At 47.3% G+C, this 14,471-nt stretch overlaps 6 protein-coding genes across 6 annotated transcripts; 4 read left to right on the top strand and 2 right to left on the bottom strand.

Moving 5' to 3' along the window:
• Positions 1-38: 38 nt before the first annotated feature.
• On the top strand, positions 39-3,099 carry N7447_010960 (Ribosomal RNA large subunit methyltransferase E; the record flags this gene model as incomplete). Its single annotated transcript, XM_057235222.1, has 8 exons — positions 39-71; positions 130-420; positions 479-1,573; positions 2,161-2,211; positions 2,266-2,296; positions 2,372-2,784; positions 2,840-3,001; positions 3,055-3,099. The coding sequence occupies 8 exons, from the start codon at positions 39-41 to the stop codon at positions 3,097-3,099; spliced, it is 2,121 nt and encodes a 706-aa protein (XP_057080540.1).
• A 71-nt stretch (positions 3,100-3,170) lies between these two features.
• On the bottom strand, positions 3,171-5,614 carry N7447_010959 (putative autophagy ubiquitin-activating enzyme ApgG; the record flags this gene model as incomplete). The annotated part of the gene is made up of 7 exons (XM_057235221.1): positions 3,171-3,248; positions 3,298-3,660; positions 3,714-4,181; positions 4,240-4,384; positions 4,450-5,213; positions 5,266-5,374; positions 5,424-5,614. The coding sequence occupies 7 exons, from the start codon at positions 5,612-5,614 to the stop codon at positions 3,171-3,173; spliced, it is 2,118 nt and encodes a 705-aa protein (XP_057080539.1).
• A 603-nt stretch (positions 5,615-6,217) lies between these two features.
• Positions 6,218-8,155, top strand: N7447_010958 (deoxycytidine monophosphate deaminase; the record flags this gene model as incomplete). Its single annotated transcript, XM_057235220.1, has 7 exons — positions 6,218-6,239; positions 6,304-6,646; positions 6,709-7,070; positions 7,143-7,275; positions 7,337-7,424; positions 7,494-7,544; positions 8,090-8,155. 7 exons carry the CDS (start codon positions 6,218-6,220, stop codon positions 8,153-8,155), a joined length of 1,065 nt encoding a protein of 354 aa, XP_057080538.1.
• Positions 8,156-8,167: 12 nt separating this feature from the next.
• Positions 8,168-9,952, top strand: N7447_010957 (imidazoleglycerol-phosphate synthase; the record flags this gene model as incomplete). The annotated part of the gene is made up of 3 exons (XM_057235219.1): positions 8,168-8,290; positions 8,365-9,807; positions 9,863-9,952. 3 exons carry the CDS (start codon positions 8,168-8,170, stop codon positions 9,950-9,952), a joined length of 1,656 nt encoding a protein of 551 aa, XP_057080537.1.
• Positions 9,953-10,432: 480 nt separating this feature from the next.
• Positions 10,433-10,823, bottom strand: N7447_010956 (uncharacterized protein; the record flags this gene model as incomplete). The annotated part of the gene is made up of 2 exons (XM_057235218.1): positions 10,433-10,492; positions 10,593-10,823. The coding sequence occupies 2 exons, from the start codon at positions 10,821-10,823 to the stop codon at positions 10,433-10,435; spliced, it is 291 nt and encodes a 96-aa protein (XP_057080536.1).
• Positions 10,824-12,431: 1,608 nt separating this feature from the next.
• On the top strand, positions 12,432-14,457 carry N7447_010955 (cleavage polyadenylation factor subunit MPE1; the record flags this gene model as incomplete). Its single annotated transcript, XM_057235217.1, has 4 exons — positions 12,432-12,603; positions 12,672-12,969; positions 13,025-13,125; positions 13,181-14,457. The coding sequence occupies 4 exons, from the start codon at positions 12,432-12,434 to the stop codon at positions 14,455-14,457; spliced, it is 1,848 nt and encodes a 615-aa protein (XP_057080535.1).
• Positions 14,458-14,471: the final 14 nt, after the last annotated feature.

The following is a 14,471-nucleotide window of genomic DNA, read 5'->3' as shown; positions in this document are numbered from 1 at the left end:
TTATATCGAGAAGCTGCCTTATTGTGGACACTATCGCCATGGCAATGGCCGGAGAAGCATCCGCCTTGGATGTATGTGGCTTCCCTGGATTGATGGAGATATGCCCAAGATGCTAATTTGATTATCTAGTTTGAAATGTCCACGAGGACTATGCGTCTGGAGAAGGAGTATGAGAAAACTCTTTCGGATTCCGCTCGTTTTCTGGATGGCGAGAGAGATCGCGTACAACGCATGGAGCTCTTGCTCTCGAAATTTGAGAACGAAGCTCTCCGATCGAAGCTGGAGGAAGCAAATAAGCATCTTTTGGGATTCGCAGGTGCTGATTCAGAGGCATGTGCTCAACTTCAGGAGGCTTGCCAGGAAATCGATTACTTGGAGCTTCAAGCACAGGCATCCGCAAGTGAAATTGACCGGCTCAAAGTAAGTCTTACATCAATTTGGAGGCTGAATGTATAATCCGTTATGTTGACAGCAACAGGAAGAACTCTCAATTCAGAAAAATAATTCGATGAGTTATAGCGCTGTCCTTGCAGAGAAATTCCATCTCTCCAGAGATCTTGCAACCCTACAGTCTGAGCTTGAGCGGCTCAGAGTGCAAAACGCATCATATCAAGCTATCACTTCTGAGAAACATGAGATGGAACGGCAAATAAACTCTCTGGAGCTTCAACTTGACAATGAAAAACATTCCCATGAACGTACTCAGGCCAAGGGATCACAGCAAATAACAAAAATTGCCCAGCTCTCTACTCGAGTTGAAGAGTTGCGGAATGAGCTAGCGGGAGAATTGCGAGCCAAACAGCAGCAGGAACAGGATAACCATCAACAGAACTCGGCATGGGCTAATCAGCGGGCGACGTTTGAAGAAAGTATTGATTCGCTCAAACAGCAATTGCGGTCAGCCAGGGACAAGCTCCAGGAAGCCCATATTGAAATTCAGCAGCTACGCAGCCTCAAACCACACGCAGGAAATGAATCTGAATCTAGTTCTCGAACAGTCCCCCTTCAGCGTCCTGGCCCGAGTGGCCATGCCGGCGTGACGATTGCGACCCCTGGGGCTGTTCGTGTACAAGAGAAATTGAAGAGGGATTCGGCCGTGCCTGGTGATAAGTCGGCGTTTTCCATCACTCCATTCTTAAACCGCACAGGCGCACCTTCGGATTCGCCAATGAGTTCAGTTGGAGACAAAGACGAGTTTCTTGGAGATACTGACACTCCTCGTGGACTACTTGGCAAGCAGAGCACTTTTGGTAACCCAAAGCGTATCGGTTCTGCCCTTCGGCCCCAACTATCTCCAACAGAAGACCGCATTCCAATCAAAAAAGCCACCAAACCAAGGGCACGTGAGGGTGCAATGCTTGTCTCAGCACCGGAAAATGAGATTAAGAAACCAACCTATCGCCTAGATCGCAGGATGCCACCCACTGAGACCGACGAGTTACATGAGCCGTTTGAGCATGAACAGGCCAAGCCAAAAAAACGCAAACTTGGTGGCCAGCGGGATCGGAGTTTGTTCGAGGAGGACGAAGAAGAAGAGCCTCTCCCCAACAAGAAATTTGGGCGAAAACTTGCAGTAGGAAATGGTCGGGCTTCAACGCTGGGGAGTAAACCACAACCTACCTCTAGTTTACCACGGGGGCTCGGGCTTGGGGCAGCACCAATGGGATTTTCTCCCTTGAAAAGAGACCGCAAACGATTTTAATGTATATATTAGAAGACCCATTCAATTTTATTCACCGGACTCTCTACAGGGTGCATTTAATGTAGACATGTAGAAATATCTAGGTGAAGGTCGCTCACGATAAGAGCCGTCCGACTCAAGGGTTCGGCGGTACTTTGCTGTTTTGCCGGCAGAAAATAAAAAAGCTTCTCATTGCTCTCAGGACTCCAATTATTTCCCCTGATATTATTCCATTCACATTATGTTTGCTTTACGTTCAATTCGATTCTGGCAGAATACCTGCCATCAACATGAAATTGGCCAAGTAAGGCATGCATCATCCAAGCGCTGGCAAGCCCGGCAGCAAAAAGATCAATTCACCAGAGAGGCAGCTGTCCAAGGGCTGAAAAGCCGTGCTGCTTTCAAATTGCTGCAGGTAACCAACACTGATATTACTTTATCTTTCTGAATTGATCTGACACACTGGTACCTGTGGTTAGATTGATGAGAAATATCGAATCTTCAAGGGTGGGCAGACAGTTGTTGATTTGGTATGCTAGTCGTTCAACCTGAACTCGCGTCATTGTTTAATTCGTTGCATTTAGGGTTATGCTCCGGGGTCGTGGTCACAGGTGGGTCAGCCATTTTTTTTTTGCTTTTGACTAATCCCCTTCCCCTTTTCCTGTCAAATGGGCCGTAATTAACTGCCAGAGAAGGTTGCTGCAAGCCGTACCCAACCGCATGGTCGAGTCCTTGGTGTCGACATAATCCCAGCCCAACCACCGAAAGGAGTGTCGACAATCCAAGGCAATTTCCTCGCACCCGAAATCCAAACATATATCCGAGACTTTCTCCGCAATCCAGACAGAGGTAGGCCGCGCCAATCCGGCTTTCTGGACAATTCCAGTGTCAGCCTATTAGAGCCGAATTCAGATACGACCGAGGCCGAGAAGACGGATATCAGGGGCGAAAAAATACTTGAAAGAACGGTAGATGTGGTTCTTAGCGATATGTCTGCTCCCTGGCACCAGACCTCCGGTTTCTGGAAACGAAGTCTAAGTGCTCCTTATAATAGGATGATGAACACCAGCGGTGTCAGCTTCAGAGACCATGCTGGAAGTATGGTATGAATTCTTGTTACTCAATTGGTAGATGTGAAACGCTTCTGACTTTACGCAGGATCTCTGCCACGCGGCTTTGCGCTTCAGTTCGGATGTTTTGAAGGCAGGCGGCCATTTCGTCTGCAAATTCTACCAAGGCGCCGAAGACAAAGAACTGGAGCAGCAGCTGAAGGAATTATTCAAAAAGGTCCATCGTCTCAAACCTGAATCATCTCGCAGTGTATGATATATGTCTTGTCCAATTTATACACCCACGACTAAAGCAATTGGCAGGAATCTAAGGAGGCCTTTTTCGTTGGCCTGGAGCGAAAATCATGAGACTATAGCTATTTCGGACTTAGATGTCAACAGATCACAGTGTGGCCGAAGAGCCGAACCATGCTGTCTGTCTAAAGGATCTCGATCTCCTCGTCAGACCCCTCATCCCACTCAATATCGGCTAGTGCTGCTTCCGCCTTCTCGTGAACCTTCCTATGTGTCAGTCTGGGATTGATCGTTTCGAAGGCACTGACTGACCTCTTTTAGCCCACTCAATTCTTCGACATATCCATGTTCATTCAGGGCTCTTCGGACGAAGTCCCAACCCTGCTCGCGGTATGCACTGACAATCTTATCCGAGCATGCGCTGCAGCTTGGATAACTTTTGCCAGTGACAGACAAGTTCTCAAAATTGGAGAGAAATCCTCGTATTTGATGGGGCACAATGCCCAAGGGATGATCATCACGCTCAGCATTGCGGGCCATAGGGGCCGGTGCGGCAGCACCTTTGGGGTGCTGAAGGAGTGACACAAAAAGTTCCACCAAAAGTGCAGAGGCTATAGGAGCCACTCCAGGGCGGGTCACTGTACACTGCTGGTCGAGAGTTTGATCTTTGATCGACTATCCCGCAGTCAGTCCTGTATAAAGCAGGTCCCTCATTTGGATAATCTTACATTAGCTGGTGCAACCACATCGTTGCAGAAATAGCACCCAAGCTCGGCTGGCATATCTTCATCCTCCATAATACCATGGCGCATCACCACGAAAGAATCAAACCCTAGGGCTGCGTTCATCACGATTTTTCCTGCCGCTTTCCCCATCACTGTAGGCAGCCATCGTGATTCTCGGGTATCCATAAGGAGGAAGATAGCATCATGTTCATCAATCAATGTTTTGAGACGATCAAAATCAGACCTCGTCATCTCTTCGTCCACAATAGGATGGCCGGCCATGGGCACCGAAAGCGCATGGCCTGTAGTCTCTACTCCCGGATAAATTTGGGTTAGGGCATCGGATGCCCGATGTGCTTTTCGGGCGCCACCGTTCAAGCAGTCTTCAAAATTGAATAGTGGCTGCCGAACAGGGTTAGAAAACGAAACGGTTCCGTTGTCGACGAATGTAATGTTCTTCACGCCCCAGCCCTATATAGTCGATGATTAGAACCATAGTTTTCGGGCGTGCAGGTTGGCGTCCACATACCAGCAGATTCCGGGAGACGTAGCTACCTAATGTACCAGCTCCTAGCAAGAGACATTTGGTGTGCTTGATTTTCTCAAGGTCGAGCGTCGGGCTGATCCGCCATTTGATGAGTTTGAGGTTGAGATCAACCGACTGATCTGCTAATCTTTAGGAAAAGTCAGCTTCCCTGATCAAGTTTTCCGGTTGGATATCTCCAAATCAACGCCATACCTCTTGGGATCCATGTACTCTGTAAGATTGACAATTCTCCCCGCTAATTTCCCAGCCGAGTTACGTTCCCAGCCGGTCACCTTTGGTAGCGGTAACGACACTTGACTTTGCAGTGATTTCGGGGTCTGGGGCTCTTGTTTTAAGCATGACTCCAGCTGGATTACTGTACTGCGCCCCTGATCACGCTTCGCGTGCACGTCGCGATAGCGTATCAACTGCACCCGCTCGAGGCCCCACCGCTGCTTAATCAGAACAAGCAAGTTTCTTAACATCCATCCTGGGGCCTGTTCATAATTTGATGGGTCTGAGAAACAGAAATAGCGGTCTTCCGCAGCAACATTCTTGAAGAACCCATTTTCGTATTCGGAAAGTGACGCTACCTGCCAGTTGCTATTTGATGTATCGTCTTGTTTGGCACTCATTGTCTCAGGATCGCCTGAACATGTGTTATCGGAACGCTGTCTGGTTTTTCGAGCCAAAAAGAATCCTCGTTGTCGATGATCCACAATATATGACCATGTCTGCACCGCTTCCACCAACTCAGTGCTCTCATGCGGAGATAAGTGTATTCCCTTCAAACTGTCAATATCATGACCCTGGTGTTGCTGGGATACAGGGACCCATTGAGGGTCCGAATGAATTGCCGGGAAAGCAAACCAGTAGTGAAATTTGTATTTTTTGAGATCGGCAAAGGATACAATCACAAAACTGCAGAGTAAAGAGGGGGATGAAAGTATTGTTCCATCGTGAATGGCATCCCATATCTTGGAGTTTTTATTAGTATCTCTCTCTCCGGGGCAACTAGTCAATTCCTACCATCTGTCCAGCTTGATGAAGCAGTTGGGATCTGTCCATGTTTCGATATTCTTCAATAGTATTGACATTTTTGATCATGCCATCTGCTCTGTAATAGCCAGCTGGTGCCCTAGGTTGCCGTTAGAGGGGGTTTTATAAACATTTCAATTTTATCTTACTCGCTGCCAGTGAGGGCGTTCCCATGAATTTGGATTCGACATGACGCAGCCTCGGGATCAGAAGGACGGATCTCGTATAATCCCAGAACGGGCCGGGCGGAGTCATCTAGTTTGTCATGGTTGATCTTATGGGAAGCAAGTGAAGTATAGAAAGGTAATTCGATATCGGAAGCAAACGGTGTGTACTGCATCTTAGAGGGACAGGGGAAGAGAAAGAGAAGAAAATATTATCGAGTCCCCGAATACAGAGAACGTTGTAACAGTTAAGGCGGGAAGAGGGTGTAAAGGTGTGTAAAAGGAGGTGAAAGGGCCTGATGTCACGAGAGAAGAGGGGGGCTTATCTTCACGTCCACTGCCTGAGGTCTCTGCCTTTGCTTTGTTTCAAGGGTGTTTTCGACCTTTCGAAATTTTTATATGAGATATTTACCATTATATATAATATAATCTATATAATTTCTATATTCACACGTGTGTATTTTAGTATTGGATCATCAGGCTATAATCATCTCGTGAGCTTAACAGGTGACTTCTGCTGAACACGCGATCTATTGAAATATGTAATCCTCAAGGGCTCTATTGTACATTGAGGACAATTAAACCTCTTGTAGCGATGTACAAAATATACCTAGGTAGTTACCTCAAGGGCTGCCCAATATCCCAACATCAGGCCGATAAGATCAGGCCGATAAGATCGCGTCGCGACTTTCCCGTTTACTATGCCCCACTGCCTGTTTCTCTTCTTTTTCTCTTTGCCTCTTTCCAACACTACTTAGGTATTGTTAAACACCCGAGAAATGCTTATCGGTTTATGTGGAGGTCAGCAAATTGTCGCAAATCAACCCCTCACATCGCATGAATTAACGAGGACAAACGTCAAAAGGTATTTGCGCTGGCAAACATGCGATTGCTGAGTACCTGATCCAGGAAGGGTTTCAGCTTCTTGAACTCGACAACAAATCCCAATCCCACATCACCGAGCCGGGAGATGATTTGCGACTGCAAGCATCAGAGATTAGAAAGAAAGACGACCCAAAGTCGCCAGAGCTTACATTTCAAGATGCCGACTCTCTACTTGACTTTGCGACGAAGAGATGGCAAGAACGCTGGGTTACCACAGATATTGCAGATGCCACTACCCTAGATCGATTCCTCTTGCGTCCCTTTTTCCTCCTTGTGAGCGTCGATGCACCAGTTAGCCTCCGCTGGAAACGATTTGCCGACAGGTTCGTAATGCTGTGTATGACTAAAGCCCGAGAGCTGACCGTTTCTTCTTCCTAAAAAAAAGATGTTGGAGAAGACAACTGGATCCACCTGAACTTGAAAAGTTCGTAATGTGGAACGACCATAATCTTTACGACAAGGAGATTGGACGCGTATACTTGACTGACAAAGCCCAAGTGCGCCTGTTCAACTCCTCGTCGTCCCTTGAAGAGCTACACTTGGCTTTGCAGACCCTCGACCTCGCAGACGAACAACGGTTGAGACCAAACTGGGACCAGTATTTCATGCAGCTGGCCTCTCTTGCCGCCCAAAGAAGCAACTGTATGAAACGAAGAGTGGGATGTGTGCTCGTTCGAGAGAGTCGTGTCATCAGTACAGGATATAATGGGACACCACGACATCTGCAGAACTGCAACCAAGGTGGATGTACGATACAGGCCAGAACCACATAATCTCAATGACACTATTGTTCAATCAGCTTACTGGAAACCATTTTAGGTCCACGGTGCAATCGCGGGGACGGGGGAGGAGTCGGTCTCTCAACCTGCCTTTGCCTTCATGCCGAAGAAAACGCATTATTGGAAGCAGGCCGAGAGCGGATTCGAGAGGGGGCAATCCTATATTGTGATACGTGAGTCCACTTCATCCTTAAATGAACTGTGCCAGAGACAAATTCTTACTGTGGATCGCAGATGCCCTTGCTTGACATGCACCGTTAAAATAGCCCAAGTTGGAATTTCGGAGGTTGTTTACTCTCAAGGGTACAACATGGATAACGACGTAAGCCAATACTTGTCCGCTTCATGGGGGTCAAATGAAGCGGGTTAATAATCTAATCTGAACATACAGAGCGCAGCTATCTTACAAGCAGCAGGCGTACGGCTACGACAATTCCACCCGGTAGCCAATCTTCTTTCTACACCCTTCGTTCTTTTATACATAACTGACAGTAAGCTTACAGCCTTCGAATGGACTCATCTATCTTCAGGGATCTGAGCGACCAGTCACAGCCGAAAACCAATAACCTACAATACGACAATGGAGGTGCGGAGCAATTGGATCTTATTGAAGAGAATTATGCTTCTGCATCATGCACCACCCCAGGGCTATATCAAAGTTATTGTACAACTTAACTTGTCCAGATAATATTGCAATTGAAGGGGAGGTCCTTGGTGGAAACTGAATAACCTAGGGCTACTATTGTCTAAAGAAAACAACCCCGTAGTATGCATATTCTACACATGACTCATAGGTACTTATGAAGTACAAAAGGAACTTAAATTGTATAGTAATTGTATAGTAACCCTCCGGTATGAAGAAGTACCCCGGTGTACCTCCATTCTCCGCATTTTGTCTGGCAGAAAAAAAGATGTATGACTCAGCGTGCGAATTTTGGCGGGGTCCCCTCGATGGTCTTACAGCTGGATTCTTTATCGTGTCGGTAGCCTAACCTTGATAATCTACTACCTTGCACGCTGTCAGTTGCGATCGCTATTGCGGTTCTGGCCTAAATCCCTATAACCATGCCTACCGTCCACTTGCTGGACTACGTTGCGGGAAACATCCGTTCCCTGGTCAATGCGATCAACCAAGTCGGATATGATGTTGAATGGGTTAAATCTCCGGAGGATGTGAAAAATGCTGACGTTAGTCAAATACCCAGGACCAACTCCACCATGCCTGGTTCACAATCATGCCATTGCTAACAATAACACCCTAGAAACTGATCCTCCCCGGCGTTGGCCATTTTGGCCATTGTCTCTCCCAACTGGACAAAGGAGGGTTTCTGGAGCCCATCCGACAGCATATCGAAGCTGGGAAACCTTTTATGGGGATCTGTGTTGGTCTTCAAGCCCTTTTCCAGGGCTCAGAGGAGGATAACGACGTTCCAGGGCTTGGCTTGATTCCTATGCGCATTCAAAAATTCAACGATACCTCAAAGAGTGTACCGCACATTGGATGGAATTCTGCAATCAACACTGGATCTGATGACACAAAGAATCAAAGCTTTTATGGTCTCAGGCCCACCAGCAAGTATTATTACGTCCACTCCTATGCGGCTCCCTACAACCCGGGTGTATTGGAAAAGGACGGCTGGTCTGTGGCTACAGCCACATATGGCGAGGAAGAGTTCATCGGTGCTATTAGCCGGGGTAACATCTTTGGTGCCCAATTTCACCCGGAGAAGAGTGGCGTGGCTGGGCTGCGGGCCATACGGGCATTCTTGAACGGCGATCAATTCCAGTCGCTCTCCCAGGACCTGGTCACTGGCAAAGAGAATGGACTCACCCGTCGTGTTATCGCTTGCCTTGATGTTCGGACAAACGACTCTGGTGACTTGGTTGTCACCAAGGGTGACCAGTATGATGTTCGAGAGAAGAGTGGAGTAGACGCCGGTGGCAGCGTTCGCAATCTCGGTAAGCCTGTTGACATGGCTAAGAAATATTACGAGCAAGGAGCAGATGAGGTTACCTTTTTGAACATCACCTCGTTCCGAAACTGCCCCATTGCTGATACGCCCATGCTTGAAATTCTGCGACGAACATCAGAGACGGTCTTTGTGCCTTTGACCATCGGCGGAGGAATTAAAGACACCGTTGACACTGATGGCACTCGGGTCCCTGCTCTGGACGTGGCAACGATGTATTTCAAGTCTGGAGCTGACAAAGTCAGCGTTGGCTCCGATTCTGTCTTTGCCGCTGAGGACTATTATCACGCCGGCGAGAAGTTGAATGGCCAAACCGCAATCGAGACGATATCACAAGCCTATGGAAAGCAGGCTGTTGTGGTGAGCGTCGACCCCAAGCGGGTATATGTGGATAAGCCAGAAGATACCCACCACCACACAATTAAGACCCAGTTTCCCAACTCAAAGGGGCAAAACTTCTGCTGGTATCAATGCACTGTCAAAGGTGGCAGAGAAACTCGCGATATCGATGTGCGGCAACTTGTGCGGGCTGTTGAAGCCATGGGAGCTGGTGAAATTCTTTTGAATTGCATTGATAAAGATGGAAGTAACAGTGGGTTTGATCTGGAATTGATCAAAGATGTCAAAGCTGCAATCAAGATTCCAGTCATTGCTTCAAGCGGGGCTGGCGTACCTGCGCACTTCGCAGAGGTTTTCAACAAAACCACCACTGATGCAGCATTGGGAGCAGGGATGGTAAGTTTACATTCTCCCAAATTATTCCACCACAGAGTCTCTAACCATGTCCTAGTTCCACCGTGGGGAATATACCGTGACTCAAGTGAAAGACCACCTCCAAACGGAGGGATTTTTGGTCCGCCAATTTGAGGCTGAAATCTAAAGACTCGGCTGTGTCAAAAGGTGTGGTTTTCTCATAGGTATCTTTTGCAAGTGTTATGTTTTTGTACGAGAATAGAGAATAGAGGTGATGAGGGCCAACCCCATCAATTAAGATATACAGACCAAATGAAACAAATCAAAAAATAGGTCTAATATGCAAGGTGTTCGAGATAATAAGGGAATGACTAGCGACACACTTAGCTAGCTACTTTGGGTATGCCCTCCCTACCTTCTAAATCCCATTGGCCTTCTTGCCATTTTACCCCCATAGCCTCCAAGATCGCTAAACGAGTAAAGAAACAAATGAACTAGGCGAAGAATTGGGGCACTCATGTCTAGCTCGTAACACAAATTACGTTTTTATATTCATGGAAAATATGTTCAGCGATCTTAGGCTTTTCTGATTGTTGGAAGAAATGGAGAGATCTTTTTGATGGATCTTGGTAGTATCCTTTTCTAGTTGGCCAGTTTGTCAACAGGGTTACCTGTCCCAATTTGTGGAGGCTAGGACCAGGATGAACATCACGAAGTCATGGTATTTCTATTTTGCATTGGGATTAATGCGGGCGATCCCTCTAAAACTAGAGATTTTGGTACAAGTTATTGGCTTATGGTTATAATGGATAGAGTAGAACATATACATCACCTCTGGTCCTATCAAGTATGATCTTTGATGGGGTCGCTAAGATAGGCTTATACCCGAGGCTCAGAACTTCCTTAGTTCCAGTTAGCTCTAAGGACGTGATCATCAAGCCGCTATTAACAAACCTATAGGCCTTTTTAAACTTAGCACGGATGCTTTCTCGTTGTTTATACGGAAGCCTCCAGAACTCCTTGATATCAAGCGAATTTCCTCGGACCTTCTCCCACATAAGGCAGATAATATATTCACCGGGGATAAGGTCGTTTTCGTCTTGCTCGTCGATTCAATACCCAAGGATTCTAGGGGTAGCAGTGCATTTTGTTCTCCGTAAGGTGCTTTAAGGCAACCAGCTCCACGTGTCGATATAGCCTGGAGGGCCTGTGCCTACCGAATACTCGAGTTATCAAGTTCAGTGCCAGTCAGAGAAATCTGGCCACATATGCGCATAAAGGCGAGCTTGTTATCGATCATAGCACCTCTAAGGCGGGACAGGTATTTCCTAGCAGTGTATGCGGGGCCCATGCCATCTGCACATTCCTGCAGGGTAACCGGCCGTAGACTCTCACTCAGCTTTCTCAAGACGACCTAGTCGCGAGGAGGGTAAAGAGCAGAGTCCGGATGCTTATGGGAGGGTGTAGTGATTTCTTCACTAATCATCTTTGGAAGAACTTTCATTTCGGCAATAGTGAGCGTGAAAGGGGGAGATAGTAAGGAATGGGAAAGCAAGAAAGTCACATCAAGATGAAGATAGAAATGACGAAGTTGTCAGGTCAATTGATTTAACGTTTGAGGCTACTAAGTACAAAACGATTGAGAGGATTTGGTCACCAAGAAGGAAAAGTCCCACTATAGCCGGGCTGATCCCCTATCAAATAATGAGAGCGTGAGAGAGAAGATCCGGGAGTCTACTAAGCAAGAAAGGCTCTCTGAAAAAAATTCTTAAATGGATGGAGAGAGAAAGGAGACTGACTATCTGCTAAATATAGGAGTAAATATGGGAGCAAATAGTATAAAGGTCACGTACCCCCACTTTTTTATATGGGAGACGGGTCACGTGGTAGCATCTTATAAAAGGCGGTCTGGAAAGCGGTGGAAATGCAAATCATCTGACTTTTCCTCACTTGCCACTTCACCTTCTCCTCTCCCCTAGGCAACTGCGACGAGAGGTCCCATCCCACCATCCTCACCAATTATTTCCCTACTTCTTTCTAAATTTTGGTCTTCTGTCTCACCCTTTGATACTCCGTCTCACCCCCGATCAAACACATTACCTAACAACTGCGATACTTGGATCTTGGTCGTTTGATAGTGAATTTGCTCATACCTAACAGGTGTCTCTATAACTGGATTTGGTGTCTGCAAGGATCTCCAGGTTCGATCACAGGTCAGGGTGCTAGGGTGGCTCTGCGAATCACTTGAAGGACGGGGCAGACCATCAAATCTCTCTTGAATACACCTTTTTTATTATTCAACACCAGTGTTCGATCATCGTATTCATCAATTCTTTGATCTCCATTTGTATGCAGTGACCTGAACACTCACCATTCAGCATTCAAAAAGATTCATTCACACATTCCATTGTTTCGGTGGTCTATTGATCCCTGCTCTTTTTTTTCTAAAATATCTCGTGCTTTCTCTGTGATCTGAACAGATAATATCTGTTGCCCGACCTTTGTTGTCGTGACTGGTGATACACCGGTTTCACTTCATCCCACGAGTTTTCTTTCTTTGCTCTTTCTATTATCCCCTATTGCTCACTGTACACGGCGGCGGTGCCCCTAAATCTGTACACCTACAGCCATCTTTGTTGCATCATCCCCCTCCCAAATTGAATACAATGTCATCGTCCGTTCATTTCAAATTCAAGTCCCAGAAAGAACCCTCAAGGGTCACCTTCGATGGCACTGGTATTTCGGTCTTTGAGCTCAAAAGAGAGATTATCAGCCAAAGTAGATTGGGCGATGGGAGTGACTTTGAGCTGTCGATCTACAATGAGGACACCAGAGAGGGTATGTTGCTCTATTCCAATACACTCCATTTGCTCCTGATTAACATGAACTCTTCTGGCACCCAACAGAATACGATGATGATACCACCATAATCCCTCGGTCGACTTCCGTGATCGCCCGCCGATTGCCTGCAGCGCGCCCTGGTAAGGGCGGTGCCGCTCGTTATGTCTCGGGCAAGATGCCAGTCAACGCTCGCATTGCCCCTCGCAATGAACCCTCAATGAGCCGAATAACACCTGGAACGGGGCAATCCGTGAACAACAACGTCCTTGAACTCAATAATGCCCAGACAGAAGAAGAGAAGATCAATGCTCTGTTCAACCTACAGGCTAGCCAATGGCAGGAGCAACAACAAGAAATGGCAAAGTAAGATCATCCTAACTGGACTTTAACTATGTTGGGGATATTAACTTTGATTTAGCGCAACACCCGTACCGTTTGGTCGTGGCAGAGGGAAACCCGTCAATGTACCCGACCACCCTCCGCCTCCGGGGTATCTTTGTTATCGTTGCCGAGAAAAAGGTATGCACCTCTTAGCTAAATCGCCCTACCACTGACCGCTAACCTTTGTACGCAGGCCACTGGATTCAAGCATGCCCTACCAATAACGACCCCAAGTTCGACGGCAAATATAGAGTCAAACGATCAACTGGCATACCACGTTCACTCCAGACCAAAGTCGACAAACCAGAATCCCTGGCCCCCGATGGCTCCACTGAAGATTCAAGGAACACAGGCGTCATGGTGAATGCTGATGGCGACTTTGTTATTGCAAAGCCAGATAAGGCAGCCTGGGAATTGTACCAAGAAAAGGCGAAGGCATCGGCGGCAGCAGCTGCTGAAGCAGCAGCTGCCGAGGAAAGCAAAGCATTGCAAGCTCGAGGTCTGGAATGCCCAATTGACAAGAGGATGTTTTTAGAGCCAACAAAGACACCATGTTGCCAGAGGACATATTGCAATGATTGTATTTCAAATGCCTTGATCGAAAGCGACTTTGTTTGCCCGGGATGTTCTACCGAGGGGGTCTTACTTGACAACCTCACTCCTGATGATGAATCTGCATCAAAAATTAAGGTATATGAAGCCGACAAGGCGGATGCCAAGAAGGAGAAGGAAAAACTCCCCGCAGGCCCGGATGGTACTCCTGTTACCGAAGTCTCCGAAACCGGACCCAAGGAATCTTCCACCAACAAAGAGCAGAGCCCGCTAGATCAAATCCAAGAGACTGCGCCCACACAATCCAAGAAAAGATCTGCCGAGGACGAGCCTACCGACCGGAGCGAAACTGCAAGCTCCGAGCCGAGTATCGTGTCAAAGAAACAGAAGGCAGATGATGGTCGTTCCGACGTTCCGACTCAGACTAGTGGCGCCCAAGACGGCGCGCCTGTTGCCCCAGCAAATTTTAATAATCAGGATATGCCCTTCAACGCCTTTGGGCCAATGCAAGGCATGTCTATGATGCCTTTCTCGGCTCCTGGATTCAACAATGAAGCCATGGGGTTTATGAACCCCATGATCAATGGTTTTCCCAGTGGGATGGCTCCGGGATGGAATCCGATGAACATGCCTTTCAATCCTCTTCAAGCTGGAATGTTCGACCAGAGCAATGGCGGTATGTCCAACGGATTTCCCAATATGTTCAATGGAGACCCTTCCATGATGTTCCCCATGCCCCAGAATGGGTTCCAAGGACCAAGCTCTGGAATGAACAATTTCTCAAATCAGCAGCGGACAGCTTTCAGCACACCATACTCCCGGGAAGAAGATTCACCATATTTCCGTCAGCCTGTGAATCCGCAACGTCATCAGGCTAGAAACCGACGGGTTCGGCCTAGCGATTACAGGGAGCTCTGAATAGATAAGTGCTG

Source organism: Penicillium robsamsonii, assembly GCF_028829455.1.
Source record: "Penicillium robsamsonii strain IBT 29466 chromosome Unknown utg000008l_segment0_segment0, whole genome shotgun sequence".
In the NCBI taxonomy this organism is placed as follows: Eukaryota; Fungi; Ascomycota; class Eurotiomycetes; order Eurotiales; family Aspergillaceae; genus Penicillium; species Penicillium robsamsonii.
The sequence above is the reverse complement of the archived record's forward strand: the minus strand, read 5'-3'. Positions and strand labels throughout refer to the sequence as shown.